Source organism: Polypterus senegalus, chromosome 3, assembly GCF_016835505.1.
Source record: "Polypterus senegalus isolate Bchr_013 chromosome 3, ASM1683550v1, whole genome shotgun sequence".
NCBI lineage: Eukaryota > Metazoa > Chordata > Cladistia > Polypteriformes > Polypteridae > Polypterus > Polypterus senegalus.
This window is the reverse complement of record NC_053156.1, coordinates 247,310,769-247,331,770: the sequence shown is the minus strand read 5'-3', so window position 1 is coordinate 247,331,770 and position 21,002 is coordinate 247,310,769. Positions and strand designations below refer to the sequence as shown.

At 36.1% G+C, this 21,002-nt stretch overlaps 1 protein-coding gene across 1 annotated transcript in view; it reads right to left on the bottom strand.

Moving 5' to 3' along the window:
* Positions 1-21,002, bottom strand: part of adam17b (ADAM metallopeptidase domain 17b) — a 79,535-nt gene that overhangs the window by 24,490 nt on the left and 34,043 nt on the right. Inside the window, exons 6-12 of the mRNA XM_039748884.1 lie at positions 18,829-18,965; positions 18,600-18,686; positions 18,224-18,337; positions 13,259-13,403; positions 4,575-4,663; positions 3,518-3,670; positions 2,466-2,665 (exon numbers count right to left, since the gene is read on the bottom strand). Of these exons, the coding sequence (XP_039604818.1) occupies positions 2,466-2,665; positions 3,518-3,670; positions 4,575-4,663; positions 13,259-13,403; positions 18,224-18,337; positions 18,600-18,686; positions 18,829-18,965 (925 nt within the window). The remainder of the gene's footprint in view (positions 1-2,465; positions 2,666-3,517; positions 3,671-4,574; positions 4,664-13,258; positions 13,404-18,223; positions 18,338-18,599; positions 18,687-18,828; positions 18,966-21,002) is intronic.

The window sequence follows — 21,002 nt, the reverse complement described above, 5'->3', positions numbered from 1 at the left end:
AAATTTGCTGTTTACTGTGGTGCCCAGGGTTTGTTTCCTGCCTTGCGCCCTGTGTTGGCTGGGATTGGCTCCAGCAGACCCTGTAGTTAGGATACAGCGGGTTGTATAATGGATGGATGGGCTAATAATTATGACCTTAATTGTACATCCCTGCTTTTTACATTCTGGTATTGACCATCATATGTGAAGTCTGCATATAGTCCAAAAGGAGGTCTATCCAGGCAAATAAACTTTTTAGATGGCAATAAGTGTCTGGCAGCAGTTAGTTAAGCAAGGATTTGGGCTTGAGCCTGGTAAAATGGATAATACGAGCCTGTCCTACACTTTATATAAAGCAAAATTCACTCATTATACACCTACTGACTGACAAATAACAAGGGCACTTGAATGTTTCATAGAAAATTTCACTTATTTGAGTATTTGGAATTCTGCAGTTGTTTTGGTTCAGTTAAATCAAGATCACTGCACCAGTCAACTTTCTCTCTAACAGAATGGCTACAGTGTCCTTTGAAAAGGTGATTTCTGATAGAAACAACTGCAGTGCTCTCCATCTGCGGTTGCAAAAATCAGTCCTTCATAGTAAACTGAGCTAGTCTGTGTGACAACTGGGGTTTTTATTGTTAATGCTGGAGAGTGATGTCAGCTGTAGATTCAAACAAAGTAAAATGAGAGCAGTTGCACATGAAATCTGTTTTTAAGTAATGTGTAATGTATGTTGCATAACATAACCAAATATTTTTAAAGGAGTAGGGATTTTTTTTGTTATATTCATTACAGAAACTTGATAGTAAATTCCCCAGCTATTTAAGTGTTTTCATCAATAGACTCTAGTTCCTTCCTACAATTCAAAAGAATACATATTGTTACTTACAGGTAACTCTAGAAATGCTCTGATGAATTTATATGTGATGCAGCCATCAGATGGGAAGACATTCAGTCTGGGACGAGATCATCTTACACATTGTAGCACCCTGGGACCATACATGAGAAAAAGACATTCCTCAGCTGGCAGAGGACTGTCCGAGGAGAGGCGAGGATACCTGGAGAAGCTGGCCATAAAAGGAGCTCTACAGAACGTGGAAAGGGAGGGCTAAGACAGAGCACTCACAGAAGCAATTAGAATGAGTCTCCCCACTGCTAAAGTCCATTGATAAGTGTGAGTGGCTGCCAGCAAACACTGGATGTAGAGAAGTGCAAGAAGAAGTGTGGCATATGGGCTGCCTCTAACCCCAAGTGAGTGTAGTGAGGCAAGGCTGGTATAATGCATGTGCAGGTACATAGAAATGTAAAAACATTAGTGACATGGAGAAGCTGCTATTGAAGGCAATAGCCACGTCCAGCTTTTGAGAAAAAACAAACAGTCCTTTTTATAGCTATCTCCAGCATTGTTATGAGTGCTAGTCAGAGTGCTATGTCCATCCTTCTCTCATACCTTGGGTTGTTACAATATGTTTCTAGCACAATCTTTAGAGAAGAGACAGAACACAGTAAGGAGTTTGTTTTTTTTTCTTTTTAACAAAATAACCCTCACTTGGAAGCAGAGAGGAACCCTTAAAAGTATACTAATCTTATTAAATTAACAGTAAATGGAATTGCAGTGTGAGGCCCAAAACCATTCCATATACTAAGGAAATAATGTGTCTATGCAGTTTATTTAAGCTCTAGCCAAATGTATTCTTGAGCTGTATCGACAATCCTAAAGGATGAATTCGGTATAGGCCAAATTTTTGAGGCATACATTTTTTGATAGTTTTTGAAAAGAGAAAAAAAAATGTCATTTTTTAATATTTGCTTTCATTTTCTTTGTATCTATCCATTTCCTCTAGTACAGGTATGTAAAGCTCAGGAACCAGTCCTACAGTAGTAGGCATCACACTAGAAGGAACTCTAAATGGGGTAACCAATCTACAGGGCACACATACTCACTCAGCACAGGGCATTTTAGTTTCAGTAATCAAGCCTAACTTGCACATCTTTAGGATTGGGGAATGGGGTGGGGAGCCAATGAGAACTTGATTTGTTAACATACAATCAGTGCCTAAAAAACACTTTTTGCAAAGTTAAAAAAAACAAATTTGGACACAACCATCTATAGTTTACTGAGGACTGTTACTTTGTTTATTAAGATACAACATATAGTTGTATACCTCAGGAAATGGAAATCTATTGTATGAGTGTAATATAAAACTGCAGCAAGTATACTTGGGTTTGGGTAAAAACTGCAGCAGATATGTATGTGTTTGCTTTGATTTGCAATACCTATGCAAAATTCTAGTTTATTTACAAAATGAATTCAATGATATTCAAGGTTAATAGCTTAAATGATTTTAAGACATATTACTATTCTATGTTGTGCTCAAAGTGACACTATACTAAAAGGATACTTTTTAACACAAGTGAAACATTTCAGTAGTGTCCAGAGACTCAGATATAATAAAAGTTATCTTTAAATAAACATACTATACCTGCATTCAGCCATAGGTCTGAATTTACATTGATCTGTGCAGCATTGGTCTTCTGACATATGGAGAAGTCCTGGGTCACACTCCTCACCCTCATCGACACGGGAGTTGCCACATACTTTGTTATTTCTCTCTTTGAAACAATCCTTAGCCTTTCCCTCCAGTGTCTTGTATATAGACTGTTTACTGCAACTTGAAAATCTCTAGAAAAATAGAAAGAATGACATACATATTTCATATTCCAAACAAAAATAAGGAATTTTTAAATGACAGCTTTTATTACAGAGTGAACTCTTAAAAGAAATAAATATTCAAAACAATATTGAAATTTATTAATGTTGCATATGACTCTTTCTACATCAGTGCTATGTTAGCAACACCTTAAAAGAGTAGATTCTCAAACATGAAATTATAATGAAATCACATGCAAAAACAGTATTCATACAGTATCTCTGAATGAGTCCACAATTGTCAGATGGGAGGGGTTTTCTGCTGTCAACTAGTAAAAATAGATGTGAAGCACCTTCTGAAATAGATACTTTTGTATCCCACACTTTCCAAAGGCCAGTAAGAAAATTTTGAAAAAAATTTCAATGAACCATCAAGTTACAAAGATTTAGAACGTAACGGAAAGGAAAGAAGTTTATCCACTGAGGCAGGAACTGCAAAACAATGTAAAACAGGCCTTTCTACATAAACTTTGATATGAGTTTTCTCCTAAACTTCATAGCACAAAATTGTTCATTTTTTTTTTTTTATAATTATACGTAAACTCGATTTTATGAAGACTGCAAATGAACTGCAGCTTTCTAATTGTTGTTTTATGTCTAAGCATTCCACAGCAATTAATAAATTAATGAACAGAAGACATGATTCATAAAACTCAGTTTGGTCACATAGTACTGATTTTACGGTCAACGGTATGCTGCACTTTTATACAAATAATGAAAACTATTAAAAACACAGAAAATACATTTTCAAAAAGTAAGAACAGATACAGTTATGTGAAACTATTACTAAGTAAAAATGAGATTCACAGTATCAAATGAACATACTTTGTTGTTGTCATGGTCACCGCTAACCGCAATAGGGTACATAACAAACTTCCCTCCCTGGTCATCACTTGGTGCACAGTCGGCTATGTTATCTGGGTCATGTTCCGCTCCAAAGTTGTGGCCCAGTTCATGAGTGGTGACCAAGTCAGCTTCCTGCAAATAAATCATCAATCAATGGAAGTAAATAACTTTTGGAGTACATGGAATGAAATAAGGACTTCTTTTTGAACAATCTGAAAAATTACAAAAAAATATAATGCCTGACTATACAGTACAACAATAACCCCTTATGAGTGACTATATTTTTTTCTAATAGAGTAATCTATTGTCATCTATTAAAAACTTATTTATACAATAATGAGTATCATAATATAAAAATAGAGAGAACAATCATGTGAGTCACATGGAAAGAGGAGAGGCATTAAAGCTTTGGTTTTATAGTTAGATGTGATCTTCAATTACAGCTTACGGAAGTTTCCAAATTAATTTTACCCTTTAAAGTAATAAGTTCCAAAAGGTACACATTGTAGATGGTTAAAAAAATCAACTCATAGTTAAAATATAGCAAACACCTACGACAAATTCTTAAATATTCTTAGAAATTAATAAAAGTGAAATAGTACAAAAACAGACACTTCATGGATGAACATTATTAAATATTTTTCGACAAAACTATTGTTGGCCAATGTTTGCCTAGATTTTCAGGGCAATAAAATTTGTTTACATCAATTGTACATGTACTGCCCTTAGTTGATTTGAAGTGAAAACTGTACAAAGGGTCAATTTGTTTTGTATAAACTTAACTTCATTGAACAAGGAAACAAAATCTACAATCCTGCAGAAGATGACCAAGGACTTTATAATGACACAAAATTGTTAACTCTAAAAGATCATTTCTAGTACAATTAAACAAACCAACAACATAGGTTATGATTCGTATAAAGTATTATTTACAGTATAAATATTACATCAGTGCTTATAAAATTGGGTTTCCAAAAATGCAAACCAGTTTTCTAGGTCTCACTGCTATTGTAAGATATTACTTTGTACTACTGACCTTTGTAAGGATAGTTTTTCCATAGTTTTTTGTTGTAGTCAAACCAGTATTGAGATACACTGACTTTGCTGAACCTTTTGCTGGGTATGCTAAAATTAAAATAGTTAAAATTTAAATATTGCACATTAAAAATACAGAAATATAAAAATGAAGTAATGCTAACTATGAACTTCACACGCAAAAATTAGTCCAATTTACTAAATGTTACCTATACCATACTTTGTTTTGTAAAATAGTCAGACCTGAAAAAGTTCAAACCTGTATTTTTACTGTAATGTTACAGACACAAGTAGTAGAATTTTAATGGAAGTTAGGCACTTATAATAAAGTGAACAATTAAAGTATGTTCATGGAGTTCTGCAAGTCCTGAGGTGGTCAGCTATGTCAGAAAAGTAGCCAGCCAAGGGCCACAAGTGCTGCAAATGGTTTGCCTATACTTAAGTACAAATCAAAATCCTCCATATTTCAGTGCATTATTAACATTTATTTTATCCCTTTTATTGTCCATTTACACATGGATAACAATTGTAGTTCCATCATTCCGCAGTCTTCAATAGACACATTTGTTTAACATAGCTTAGTTTTCGTGAAAGAAAGAAAGAAAGAAAGAAAGAAAGAGGGAGAGATCATACTTAAAAGGATTATACATAAGCTTATATATGTAGCTGTACAGCCTAATATTTCACATGCTACATGACCAAAGACAAGCTTAGTGAGAATGTGAGGAACGCAAATGTTAAGTATTAAATGAACCTCTTGCTCAGAGTTATTGTCTGCAACCCAAGACTTGATTAGGCTTTCCTTTCAGGAGCCATGATGAACCAGAAAACAAATGGGAAGTGTACATATTTGACTCCTATATGTCTCTATCCTTAAGAGTGCTATTTGTCTATTGCTAATACAAATGAACAGCTTACTCAAGTGGTAGTGTTGATATGAAAGCTAACTAAACTTGAAGTGTAACACACTGACTCATTAGCACCCACAGGGCCCAATTTTCATTTGTGGCTATGAGGGGCTTCCACAAAGTTACAACAAATTGAGATTTTATTGGCCTGGCAAGGATTTCAGCAAAGAATTTATAGAGAATGATATGATCATCATGGACAACCCAATCTATCTAACCATGCCACTAAATTTACTTACTGGGGATTTTCCTTTCGGTATCACCCCATTATAATAAAAAAAATCCTGACACAAGATGAGACTTTTTAGCCTGGGACGAGACGTGACTTTTTCAGAGAGATACTTTCATGTCCCACGAGACGAGACTTTGTGCCAAGAGATTTAACCACGCCCAGGGCCGGAAATAAAATAAAAGAGTAGATGACAAAGTAGAACATCGTAAAGAATTCAAAAACGTTGGTAAGATACACTTGCAGAGCAGGTTAGAGATAATGAAAGTACTAAAATTCAAATATCTCAAAAAAAAAAAAAATAATAGTAAAGATCACATTAGCTCAAACAAACGGAAATTATTACTCGGTGAAAAAACGGAACAAAGAAAAGAGATTGAATATATTGTTCGGATTTAAACTTTAAGCTGGAGATTTGTAAATTGTCTAATTTGTGTTGCCATCAGGGAAAAGTAGTGTTTCTTCCCAATGAAGAGGCATATACAAGAGAATTAAAAGATTTGTTGTTTGGTGAAAGTGAAATCCACATACGCGAGTGGCAGAGACGTGAAGTGGCACAGGCCGGGGGGTTGATGAGTTGAAGCCCCCCTAATACTACTTGTAATCAATACTAAAAATTAAAATGTTATCAGTAAGTGATCTACTGAACTTTGAACTATCATATGCTTTTGGAACAAAGACTTAAGGAGACCACTGTGAAGTTCATAACAGTTGACCAGATGAGAAAAACAAAAAAATAAAAGCAAGAACAAGTCCAGCCAGCAGCATACTGTAGATAGGGTCAAATACATAAAATGTTCTTAAGATAAAAATAAGCAGATTTAGCAGTTTTCATATGAGCTTGGAGCTATAGTCCAAAATTAAACACCACCCAGGTTTCATAGACAAGTACTGAAACTAAAAGTGTTATTTCTTAAAGAAGTTTAGATATTAAATTGAGATTAGTTCTAGATGCAATACAATCCCATTATAATTGTTATACTGTACTTTTTAACATTACTTTAGCTTGACACAAATTTAATGTTTGTTGGATCTTTTCTTGCGCTGAAGAGAATTTTTTAGCTGTGATTGAGCGATTCCATTTGTTCAATATATGTCATATAGTTAGATTATATCTAACTCTTTTTACCTTGAAAGAAAAGCATATTTTCCTGCTTTATTAATTTAAATCAGGATTGGCTTTCTAAATAACTGGCACAATTACTGCAATGCCACACTAAAATTTAAGCACTGGTCCATTAGTACATTTACGCTGTCTCGTTGCACTCTTATTACTGTGTTACAGAGTCTAGTGTTGGCATTAGTTACAAATGAAATTTTCAGTTTCCCCAACGGTACAGGGAGGCCATGAGTAGGTTGCCAGCTTCCTCCTCCCTTACTTAATTATGGTATGAAAATACCACTGATGAAATCAGTACCCAAACCACGCTGGAAATTTCAAAAAGCTGACTGGAAAGGGTATGCAAAAGACTTGGACCATACTGTACAATTCCTCCCAAGCAGAAGCTCAATCATATAGACATTTCACCAAAGCAGTAAAAGCTGCAGCTAAACTCTATATATTTCGTGGCTTCCGAAAAGATTACATGCTGGGGCCTATACTGCAATGAAGAATATAATAATAATAATATTACATTTCATTTATTTGTAGGCGCCTTTCTAAACACTCAAGGACACCGAACAATAGACAAAACACAGATTATAAACAAAAGTAAAATACAAAAGTTAAAATCAGACAAAGCAATTGTAATCAAACAGAAAAAGCAGTCTTAAACAAGTAAGTTTTAAGTTTAGATCTGAAAAGTGAAAATGATTCAATATTTCTAAGCTCAGGTGGTAGTGAGTTCCAAAGCTGGGGAGCACAGCAACTGAATGATCTGCTCCCCATAGTGGTAAGACGGACGAAGGGGACAGTCAAGTGGATGGAGGAAGAGGATCTAAGGGTACGGGTGGGAATGACAACACGGAGGAGGTCAGACAGATATGTAGAGTCAAGGTTGTGAATAGCCTTAAAAGTTAGTAGGAGAATTTTTAATTGAATTCGGAACTGAACTGGAAGCCAATGAAGCTGCTGCAAAACGGGAGTGATTTGGTGAATAGAGGGGGTTCTAATAATGATGCGGGCAGCTGAATTCTGGAGCAGTTGAAGTTTATAAAGAGATTTGCGAGAAAGACCAAAGAAAAGGGAATTGCAATAATCCAGACGAGAAGTGACAAGGTTATGAACAAGGATAGCAGTGGTGTTGGGGAGTGAGGGAGGGGCGAATACGATTAATGTTACACAAGTGGAAATATGCAGACCGGGATACATGTTATTGATGTGGAACTGAAAGGATAAAGTAAAGTACTGTCAAGTATGACACCCAGACTCTTAACCCGTGGGGAAGGGGAGACAGAGGAATTATCAATAACAAATGAAAAATGATCAGTTTTGGATAATGTTGATTTTGTACCAATGAGGAGAACCTCAGTTTTATCACTATTTAATTTAAGAAAATTTGAAGAAAACCAGGATTTGATTTCAGCTATGCAATCAGTAAGTGAGGAGGGTGGAAAGGAAGCAGTAGGTTTGCTAGTGAGATAGAGCTGAGTGTCATCAGCATAACAGTAGAAGCTAATGTTATATTTACGAAAGATATTGCCAAGGGGCTATATAATGCCAACATATAACAACAAAGCCGCAACCAAGCATTTAAGACAACTGAAAAAGTAAAGGAAGAAAAAATGGCAAGAGACAGTTGAAAGCACTAACTTCACCCACTGAAATCATTGCATCTTCTACAAAAGCTAGGCAGCGACCCAGCCCCAAATCCTTAGAACACCAAAGTAACACCAATTAGCATAGTAGCTGCATGAAAACGAGTACTGAAAGCAAAAATAGACCCTTAATGTGTTAAGGCATTGAAACAAAAAGACTACATTTCAAAGAAGTAAATCACTCACTGTACAATCAGACTTCACGAGTGATTTCACTTCTGAGGAACAGTTTACGGCACTCAATAGTGTGAAGAAGACGGGGAAAGCCGCTGGATTTCATAAAGTGTTACCAGAATTTATTAAATATTCCAGGATTAAAATCAAGTTATGGTTAACCAAACTGTTCAATAATACCCTGAAAACAGGGCAACTACCAAAACATTGAACATTAAACAAACCAAAGGTATAGCAATTTCAAAGTGTGGCAAAGAGAACATGGACCCTGCCCATTACCAACCTATATCACTCATCAACATGCCCTATAAAATACTGGAACAGTTAATACTTTGACGCATCCAACCCATAATAGATGCAACCTGTAATACAAGCAGGTTTCAGGAAAAGTCACAGCTGCATGGAAGAAGTAATGGGTTTAACCACACACACTAAATCAGGGTACCAACGACAGCTGAAAACAGGAGTGGTATTCATAGACCTTAAAGCAACTTAAGACACTGAACCTCAAATTTATGGAGATGATCCTATGCATCAAACTCTGCAGCCTGCTCAACAAAATGTTCACTAATAGAATCCTCAAAGTCTTCCTGAGAGAAAGAAACAGTGACTGGTGCAGGCTAAATGATGGAATCCCACAAGGAAGTGTACTAGCTCCAATAATGTTTAATATGTACATCTCGGATATACCTCCTACAAAAGCAAAACAGTTCCAGTACACTGGAGGACCTTGCTCTAGCATACCAGGGAAAATTGCTTACAGAACATGATGATGGCCTCGAGGAACACTTACAAATGCTGAGCGACTACTTCCATAAATGGCATCTTCAACCTTTGCCCCATAAAAACTGGGCCACGTGTGTTCCATTTGAATACACGCAACACACACACACAACACACATCTTGAAGGCATGCAGATAAAACATGTCAATGATCCAAAATATTTGGTAGTCACACTAGACCAAATGCTCACATTTAAGCAACATCTAGAAAAAGATGCAAAGAAAATCAGTTTGGAAGTCAACATTGTTCAAAAGCTTGTTGGGACAGGCTGAGGTACAGATGCACAATGTTGTTCAAAGGCTAACTGGTACAGTCTGGGGTACAGATCACAAACCCTACTTACAACAACAACACTGTCTGAGATATATTCAATATATATATATATATATATATATATATATATATATATATATATATATATATATATATGCACACACACACACACACACACATATATATATATATATATATATATATATATATATATATACAGTCATGTGCTGTACACATATACTACTTTTCAACAATACAGAGAGATTATATATATATATATGTCATTCTATGCCTATTCACACACACACTCACACACAATTAGTAGATCGTTACTCTGCATGTTGAATGAGGCTTGCCCTATTTATATATATATATATATATATATATATATATATATATATATATATATAGGGCTTTCACACAACATACATACATACCCCAAGAGCAGACCGCAAGATGCTAATAAAAACCCTAAAGTGTCATCTCGAGAACTATCTGGCTATATATATATATATATATATATATATATATATATATATATATATATATATATATATATATATATAAATACATACATCTATATATACAGTAATCCCTCGCTTCAGGCCAGTTTTATTCTATGCTGTTTGTTAAGAGGCAGCACTCTTTAGCACTATGGCTCTATCACTCCCTCGATTTTTAAACCTTCACCATGAACAAACATTTTATCTCATTACATTTACTTTACAATGTAAGCCACTATATCTTTTTGGTGCTCAACTGTACAGAGTGGTGCTACTCCTTTGTGTGTTCACATACTTCCAGTTTCAGAGTGTATACTTAGTATGGCAGAGTTCATTTGCAGCCCAACAAAAGCATGCCTTCACAGCAGAGCACTTTGACATGATAGTCTTTCATGCAAAAAAATGCAACGTGTACTATTTGCATTTATGCAAACCTTTAAGTGAGGTTGAGGCCCTTTTATTTGTTGCTTTTCAGAATAATTGTTTACAAAAGAACATATTAATATTCTTTTAACTGAATGTTTAATGATTTTGTGTACTGTATATTCCTTTACAAAAGAATTGGCATTCTTACTCAATTTACATTTAATGACATTTTAACATTTCATTGTATTACCTTTACACTTACTTCAAGTGGTTCAATCTTTTGTAAAAGGTATTTGTACTTAATGACTACTCTTTCTATTGTTTCGATCAATATAAGCATTTTAATTTATACAGAGTTGTGATTTATTTAAATAAGATTTTTATTAAGTTACATTATACACTGTACTTGGTATTGAAAATAGTATTAAATTTCAATACTTTTCTCAGTATTGTATCAAAGTTTGAAATTTTAGTATTGTAACAACCCTACCACCTACTAAAAATTGCATTTATTACATTGTACAAACAGATTATTTATTAAATACATCTGTAATATTTTACTGCTGCTCCATTTAACAATTTGATTTATTCTGTTTTTGTTAACATTAAGATTTCCAAACCCAAACAGCAAAACACAAATTAAGACAGACTTGATTCAAGATTGTTTTTTTTAAATGACATAATAATCGCTTTCTAGTTAAGCAACCAGATCAGAACAAAAACCTGCAGCCACTGCGGCTCTCCAGGACTGGGATTGAGGACCCCTGTTCTAGGCAATTCACAACACAGAGAAGCCAAACATGTTCTAACCGTAATAATATCTCGCACTGCCACCTGGTGGATTCCTCCAGATTTACGCAAAGTACGCGCACAAGTATGAACACTACAATGGTTGCGTAGCAGGAGCGTCCGCTGCAGCATGCGTTGCGTCGCATGAAGTTTAACTCCGGCCTAAGTTGTATTCCAGTTTAATCAAGTGAGTGCAAACATGGGTTTTCGCAAATTAATCTAAATGTTACTCCAGTGAAGGCCTGGTTACTGACAAGAACTGTCTCCATACTTCTCTTCATAGGATTGGTTGGCCCTCCACTCACACACTTCTATCCTGCAGATTCATGTCTGTTACATGGACAAATATCAGCCATTGACACTAAAAGCAAAAAATGAATTAGAAACACTGCATTTCATGAAAACATTCAAAAGTTTGGAATTTTCTTTAATACTCAATCAAATTAAGCACTGATTGCTTTGTGGGACTAGTTTTTTTTGGTAGTTTTTTGTAGAATGCAGAGCTCATTATTAACCCATGGTTAATATTCTTTGATTTCAGAAAGTCTGTGGTTGTAATTTTAAACTATCAGGCACAGTGGAATAATGGTAGCACTACTGCTTTGCAATAAGGAGATCATGGGTATGTGTCTAGTCCTGCATGTGTGGAGTTTGCAAACGGCTTTGTTTAGTGAGTAAAGCGCTATATAAATATGGAGATATATAAATGTAATCATACTTGATGATTTGTCAATTTCAAATTTTAAACATTGCTTTTTCATCAAATAAACAAAACATGTAGCGATAGGACTCTCTGCCTATATATACCTTCACAGTACCACAAACTTGATCTAAATGCATCCTATGCGTACTGCCACCTTTTAGTTTATCAAAAAGGAGCTGCTAATTAAACATCTGATGATTTAAATCAAACCTGTATTTCCGTGTACATTAGACATTGTATTCATGTGTGTTAGTTACTGTTATCACCTGTTATGGGTTTGTGCACTAACAACTTTGATAGGATTGATAGTTCTTTTTCATTTTGTTAAATGCACTTTGTGATGTGCCTGGGTGACATATGACTAAAATATTTATTTTATTCCAAAAGAGAAACAAATGTTATTGCTAGTACTGTGCTCATTTTTGTTTTTATGCACTTTGAGATATGCCTAAGTCAGATATGATCAAAATATTTATTTTTTGTTTATTTCAAACATGGAAAAAAAAAGCATTACTACTTGTTCAGATTCTATTTAGTTAACTTTTGTATGCACTTTTAGATGTGCATGTGTCAGATGTGACCAAACTGTAAAAGAGAAACATTGAATAAACATTACAGTATTTAATAAATTATCCAATAAATATGAAAATTTGCCTTTAAAAGTTACTTCTTGAGCATATGACCTTAAAATAAAAATACAAATTACAGTATAAATTTTCCAGCATTAACTGAAAACCTTTGCATATTGTAATTAGTTAGGAAGAAAAAATAGATTTTAGATGTCAACTGTCCTGTAAAGAAGTAGTTAACACTAAATTTAAATAAAAAAGCTTTTTGTATGAAAGCTCACAGCATGCCATGTTAAAATTCTTTAGTATCTCAATGCATACGCCATTTAATTACTCCACTGCATGCTATGTTTTAAATTTAAACTTTTTGTATATGATAAAAATTTTGATATCTCTCAAGAAAATATGTAATACTATCCCAAAATCAGCACAATTACATAGGAGGTCAAATACTTCAGGAATAACCTGAGTGACCTCAAATTGCATTTATTTTGTGATGATGTAATCTCTTTCCTACAAATAAGAAAGTCTGCAAAAAAAAATATTTTTGCAGTCTGATTTATATGTTACTCAATTATGGAAAATGAATATGCAACAAAATAATAAAAACAACTCATAAACTGTCCCTTACGCTTCGGGCAGATGCCGCCAGGAGCCTGTGGTTTTGGAGATCCAACATAAGCTAGACCCAGAGTTCCATGTTCAAAGTCCTGGTATGTAAACAGGTGAGCTAGGCATACATTGGAGGCTTTTTCTGCTATATCAAAACTAAATTGCTAAAAGAAAATCAGAGACAAATTGTAAGTATAACATGAAGCAGAATACAATTTGCTTTAGCATTTAAAATAACACCACAAACTATCCTAAGGCAAAATGACTGGCAAACAAATAATATGAAGAGGGGAAAAAAATATCCATTCTCAGAATCATTCTTAATGTAAGATGTGCTTATGAATACAAAGTCATATGAAATAGCTCCCTTAGACTCAAGAAGTCGCTGTGATGAGAGAAGATTGTGGCATTAGTATAAAATCGAGAGTCCCTAAGCATGCATGCTCTGAGCAGGTACAGGTGCAAGTGTGTGCATGCATGCACTACTTCAATGATAATTGGGGTGCTTGGCTGATCGTGCATTTATATGCAAATGCAAGCAGTTCAGTCAAGTCACACTTCATTCACACCTCAGAGTAAGTGGAAGATAGGACCTGCACCTAATCAGGGCTATACAGGGAGCATGCATTGCAGAGTGACGAAGATCAGATCAGAGAAAAACAATCAAGGAAATTAGAGAGCAGAGGTTAAGGAAGAAGAAAGGCAGGATGGCGAGGAGCCCATGCAGTAAATCATGGAGACAGGTAGCCAAGGAATATGCCCAAAGGAAACAAGCGGCAGGCCTGCAATCCAGCATGGCGCTGGAGAAGGGATGTTCCAACTGAGCAACACAGAGAGGAGATGGAGCAGCCCTGTTGTACAGTGTCTCCTATTTGACTCCCTCTGGATGAGAGAGGCATGAGTAGGATTCAGTGGGAAGTCCTACAGATGCCAATGGACTGGCAGTAGGAACGCTAAATCAGGACTAATTGGATGACTGCACCTGTCAAACGGCGTCTCCCCATGCTTCAAAGACCTAATGGGATAAGCTGAGGAGACAGCAGGTTTTAGAAACAGGAACTGGGCCTTGTGTCTATTTTAGCAGAAGTAACCTGCCTGTGATTTTAACCTCATTTTAATGGAACTTTATTGTTTGATAGTTTATTTAACCTCCACGCCCCACTTTGATTTTATGGATTATTTATTGATTGCAGATCGTTTTTGCAGTGCACCTTAGAGACTGTTTGGTTATAATAAATGCACACAATATTTTGCACCAACCCCTTACTGACTGTGTGTGTCCTCATTTGCCCAGCTCATCCTCGGGTAAGTTATTGACGGTTCCAGATTCAAAAGGTGCCTGAAAACAATTAGGGTTTGTGGAGCCAACCTGGACCATCAAAGTCACATGTGTTACTTTCAACTTGCTATAAATAAAGGTATACATTACATTCCTGCAGTTCTATATAGGTCAGCTGACCTACCAAGCCAAATAAATGCTCTACAAAAACAACCCTTCGGTCAAAAACAGTAACTCCTTTTATGCAGCCCTGCAATAATCTCTCTACAATTCCTCAGTATTTGTCTCACTAATCATTGTTAACCTAAAATTATTCTAAAAAAGCAATGGGGATTTAGGAGAGAAACATGCAGCATAAAGTTAAAATCTTATTATCTAATCGTGATGTTGCTTTTAAGGTTTAGGAATTAAAGTAAGATGATATTGGATATTTATTTCCGCACATAATTAGTTGCCATGTAAGAACTACAAAGTACAAAATATCTATAAATGCATATTTCAAACAAGCTTAATGCTAGACAACCACTGTACACTACTACACTACTTTTCAGGTAGTGATGAGCTTTCTAAGATAGTAATTCTGATAATCTGAACTATGGGAAAACAACTGAGAACTTTATTTTAAGCATCCTCAGACATGCTGCTGAGTGCTTAGTATGTACTGTGGACAAAAATTAGTAGCCTGTATTCCAGGGATGACATCCAATGACTTAGATTACCATTTGACTATAATCTTCTCCACCTGTGGTCAAGCTAATGTTGCAGTTTAAAACACTGCACATCCAGAGAATATGAAGCTAAATCAAAACTGGAAAATGATCTAAATAAAACCAGTTACTCTAACTTTCAATTTATCTTAAAGCTGGCAGGATCCCAAAGTAGCCCTCTTACTTGGAAGCCTTTTGTAACAACTCCAGATTACCTATGCATATTTTGATGGTTACAAACTTCTATTAAGCATAGCATAAAGCAAACTTTTATTTACCTTTGTCTTTTGGTATGGATTCCAGAAAAATGTGTCTGTGCCACTGAGATATATCTAGCTACAACATAGTGATCTCAATCAATGCCAGAGAACCTCCTGCAAACATTCAATTGGAAGCCTCTTTCTTCAACCTGACAACTTTCCGTTCTACTTGAGATTCTTAAACAGGTCCCAAGGCAGCCACTACAACAGGTACCAAAAACGCTTTGACCTCATATCCTTGCAGTGGCCTCCACTATTGCAATCTTGAACTGGGTCCACTCAGACTGTACAGTCTGTTTGTGACCTCTACTAAGATACAGGAGAAGGGCTTCCAGAGGTGATGGCTGAACTCCCGTGTGGTAAAATGCATTTGGGGTCTGTGGCAGTGCAAGAGTTTGTTTTTTTTTTAAAAAATCATGCACTCAGGCTGCAGGTGGATATAGGTACCATGAACAAGTGGCCCGGTGTACTGATGAGGGAACTGGCAAAGACTGCAATCACGTGCAGACATACACAGGACAGCCAAATTCCTCATTAGTGCTCCAAGGTTCATAAATAAAGCACCTGTCTGTGCCTGCTAAGGTATAAAAGGAGCCGGAGAAAGACAGAGGGGAGTGGACCACAGAGAAAATGAGAATGAACAAGAGTCCGGAGGTTAAAAGGACAGAAAGAATTAGAAACAAGGAGAGGCAAAAATCATAGATGAGCTGATGCAAAAATGAGCAGGAAAGTGGTTAGGAAGTAGACCTACAGGACCAAACAGTTTTAGTTGGATGCTCTAAGGCACACAAGTTGTTTTTAAAGATGCACATGCTGACAGTATTTTAACCTGTGGATTTAAACCATTTGGGTTATTTATTTATTGGATTATTTATTCACGAGCTTTCAACATTCACAAACATTGTATTTATCAAGATGTATTAATTCATTTATTCATTCATTCATTAAAAGACTGCATTACATTTTTTTTTAACACATCTTTGTTTTGTGAATAAAAAGCCCATTTGCATCTAGTCTTGCTGCTATGAGTTCTCCTTGCCTCGTCGTCGTCCTATGAAGGAGCAGTTAAGGATTGGATGGCATCCATGTCTCAGCTGGGTAGTTCTGTGTAGTGACCATAACAATGATATCAATAGTACTAAAGAGGATTCCACACAGGACTGCTGGGCTTACTGTTCATGATATGGCAAGGAATTCAAAAACAGGGAATGACCTCAAAGATGTACCATTGCTTCTCTGGATTGAGAAGAGTCAGTTGAGGTGGTTTAGGCATGTATCTGTGATGGCAACTTATATATTAGCCACAGTGCACTACAAAAAGACCCAGGTCAAGCAAGAGACACACTGGAGGAGGGTCTGGGTACCTTGCCTAGTGGCCTGGTCTGTCCAGCTTAACATGTTTCTACAGGTATACTCATTAGGATAAGTAAATTGAAAGTGAAGAAACACTCTACAAGTTCTATTGATGTAATAAATATAGTGTTCTATACCTGTAAAAATGTGTCATATTTAAATGCAAAGGATCCAAACTTTCAAAATGTTATGAACTGAACTCAAACTAACTTTTTGTAATTTATACTGCTAAGCCTGAAGACCAGCATCGGGTTTAAAACAATACAATGCAGCTGCTCGAAAATTTGAACAATTTGTACAGTAGATTGATAAAAATGCAGTCCTAAAATACTGAAACATTACAGAAAACAAGCAAACAGGCAACAAACAGACTTTGTAATTTGCAAATTTCATAACCTATGATACACAGACATAACTCGGGCCATGCAGCAAACATCACTGCATCCGGGTTTGGTTCAGCCCTGCACCCATACTGCTGTGAGAGGCCAGATATATCAGAAAATCATATTAAAAGCAATGGTTTCAATAATCATAAACTAATAAAAATGGTACATAATTTTGTTGTACAACTTCAAGAGCTTAAAGTAATGCAGACATCAATACAACAGCAACTAAGTTCAGAATAATGTAAAGTTAAAATATAAGGTAATTTACAGTTGTACTATTATTAATATTGATGGCTTATTAATACTGTTGTGAGATGTGGCCGGCTTGTCATCACGGCCAATACCCCCAGGCCGCCAGATGGAACCCTCCTTGCAGTATGGAGGTGCCCCAAAGACCAGCAGGGAGTCATGGGACATGTAGTTTTTATACAAGACCCTGCTGGATACCACAGGGGCCACAAGAGGGAGCTGCAGGGAGGACTGAAGACTTACTTGTGCCCTTTAACCTGGACGTTCGTCAAAGGAAGTGCGACGGGCTTCCGGGGTGAAGAAAAAAACATTTTACCTGACCCGGAAGTGATTGAGAGTCACATGGACTGGGGATTGGAACGCTTCCGGGTCAGGGTATTTAAAAGGACTGTGAGAGCTCCCAGACGGAGAGCTGAGCTGGGTGGAAGGGTGGCAACGCGTCTGGGAGTCGGAGGATTGTTTGTTATTGGTTATTGTGATTTGTGTACGAGTATAATGGAGGAGAGGGTGCTTTGTGCACTGTGGCAATTTAATAAAGTCAATTATTGGACTATTACCTGGAGTCTGGAGTCATGGACAGGGGTTCAAGGGAGCGATACTGCCCCCTATCTGTCAAACTGTCTACTTTCTAGCTGTCATTATACCAATATGGTTGGTGTAATATAGAGTTAAAAGCCCTCCTATAAAATGAATGTTATAATGTTATACAAAATAGATGAAATAAAAAATGAAGAACAGCATGTTGTTTACCTCTAAGAGTGCTTTCACATCCCAGGCTTCCTTCTTTTCATCTGGGTAGTTCCCAACCATGTTGTAATGCCTTTTTCCATTTGTAGTAGTATTTTCAACAGAATTTAGTAAAATCTGTAATTTTAACAATTTAAGACCTATGTGAGCTTCAGTGCACCAAGAACTATCACCTCATCAAAAAGAAACACACATGGTTGACTATACTGAATATAAAACAAACTATAGTGATGAATGATAACAAAACCAAAGTACAACATAAATAGTACAAAAAATGACAATACCACAGTGTACTCTAGACATAGTTATAAACACCTGTCAACAGTTTATAAATAAAAACACAGCCCTACTGATATAAAAGATTTAAAATAACACCCACCTGTTCTATTTGAACACCATATCCTTTGAATTCTCCACCCCAGGTTGTATTTCTATAAATATCATCCACTCTGTCAATTAATTCTATCTATTGAGGGAAAATATACAGTGAAAGATAAAAACAGCATACAGTACACAAAATCAATTACCAAAAATATAATTTGTATTTAAGTCCATAATTATGGAGCAATACTGGGGAAAAAAAACAATATGTCTAGCCACAAACTTACCAGATAGTTGATTGTGGTGCTTTCTTCACTACGGCCCATGTGCTTAAAAAAACGGTGGTCTGCTACAATTAGTAACTTGCAGGTATCCCTTCTTCGGTCAGCAGGAGCTTTATGTCTTTTCTCTCTATGAAAATGCTCTGCACAAATGAGAAATAAAAGTTAAAATGTCATTTAAACTATTAACCATCATGCTTTTTTGGTTTAATATGTATCTTTTACTTCACTGGTAGATACTAAGGGGGGGGTGGGATCTGCCTTTTCTAAAACTTTCTTACTACTTTAAGATGAATTCTCACAACATACAATAAATTACGAAGAATATAAACTGAAAGCATTAAACACAAAAATGTCATCATACTACAACCTCTAGAATTTTGCACTAAGTGTAGAATACAAAATGGAAATTGGCCGTTTGACAGGTTCAAGCAACTAAATAAATAGAAAACATTAATGGCATTAAAATTATAAATATGAAAAAACCGTACAAAATATGCCATATGACATGTTAACAATAACAAGTATTGATTACACTAATCTTTGTAACAGCCGAGTTTAAAATATATACTAATAAAAGGCAAAGCCCTCACTGACTCACTCACTCATCATTAATTCTCCAACTTCCTGTGTAGGTAGAAGGCTGAAATTTGGCAAGCTCATTCCTTACAGCTTACTTACAAAAGTTGGGCAAATGGGAAATTCTACGCGTAATGGTCATAACTGGAACCTATTTTTCTCCATATAATGTAATGGACTTCAGCTCGATGGCCGTGGGGGGCAGAGTTGGGTGTCACATCATCATATAAATGAGACTTTGGATCACTTTGTAACGGAGTTAAAATTGCTGTAGCGAGAAACTTAAGTGCCGGGTCTTAGCTAACATTAAATAAAGCCGTGGACATCGCAACATCACACAAGAGAGCAGCTCACGTGAACTGACTGAACGCAGTACAAGTGATCACTTCCATGCATCAAACCTGTTCAAAAAAACACATTACACAATTGACAAGGCAGGAAAAGAATATGCTCCGAGTTGAGTTCCACAGCTAACGCGTTCTTGCGGAAGCAACTTCGTCACGCTGCCACCAAATACTCACACAAAAATCCACAAGTTAATACACACGCTGTCTCTGGAGTTTCTCCACACTCAATGTATTCCTCGCATCCCCGTTATACCCTCTGATCTCCCATTTCAATTCAAATGCCTCCAATATCCAGTATGGCTCTGCTTCGCGATGACAAGTAATAAGTCTCAGGGACAGACCCTACAAAAGGTTGCCATTGATTTCAGGGAAGATTGCTTTTCTCCTGGACAACTATAAGTTGCATTCTCAAGAGTGAGCTTGCGCAGCTTCGTCATATTACAACCAGAGTGCTGAACTGACAACGTGCTATATAAAGAGAACTATAACAATCGTAATAAATGAACAATAAAACAGCGGAGAACCCGTAGATTAAATAAAAAGGCAGCTTCCTTGGCGAAGCAAAGAAAAAGGATGGCCTTATATGTCGTTCATTTATAAAACAACGGAGAAGCTGTGTAAAGGCTGCTTCACAAAAAACCAGTGGAGCGTCTTATATGAGCAGGCAGTCAGCTAAAGAAGGGAATCAATAAATATCTATAATCGTAATAAACAAACAAAAAATAGCGTTGAAGCCGCGGATTAAATAAAGGAAATGGGTACCTGAACAGTAAAGTAAGTCTCAAATAGCTACACAATAACTATAACAATCGCAATAAACGAACAATAAAACAGTACAGAACCGCGAAGCAAGAAGAAACGACGGGCTTATATGGCGTTCGTTTATAAAGCGGCGGAGAAGCTGTGTGAAGGCAGCTACACAAAAAAACAGCAGAGCGTCACACTCTGAATGTATTCCTCGCATCCCCGTTATACCCTCTGATATATGTATATGTGTGTATATATATATATATATATATATATATATATATATATATATACACACAGGTATATATATATATATATATATATATGACAGCAACACTCATAACCGTGACAAAACAATTACATTGACAATCATGTTACGTTACTTTTAAAATGTTTCCTTTTCTTTTTCATAACTTCTTTAACACACTACTTCTCCACTGCGAAGCGCGGGTATTTTGCTAGTATGCTATAAATGTATACATTGCTGTGATTGTTATGGTTACAGGG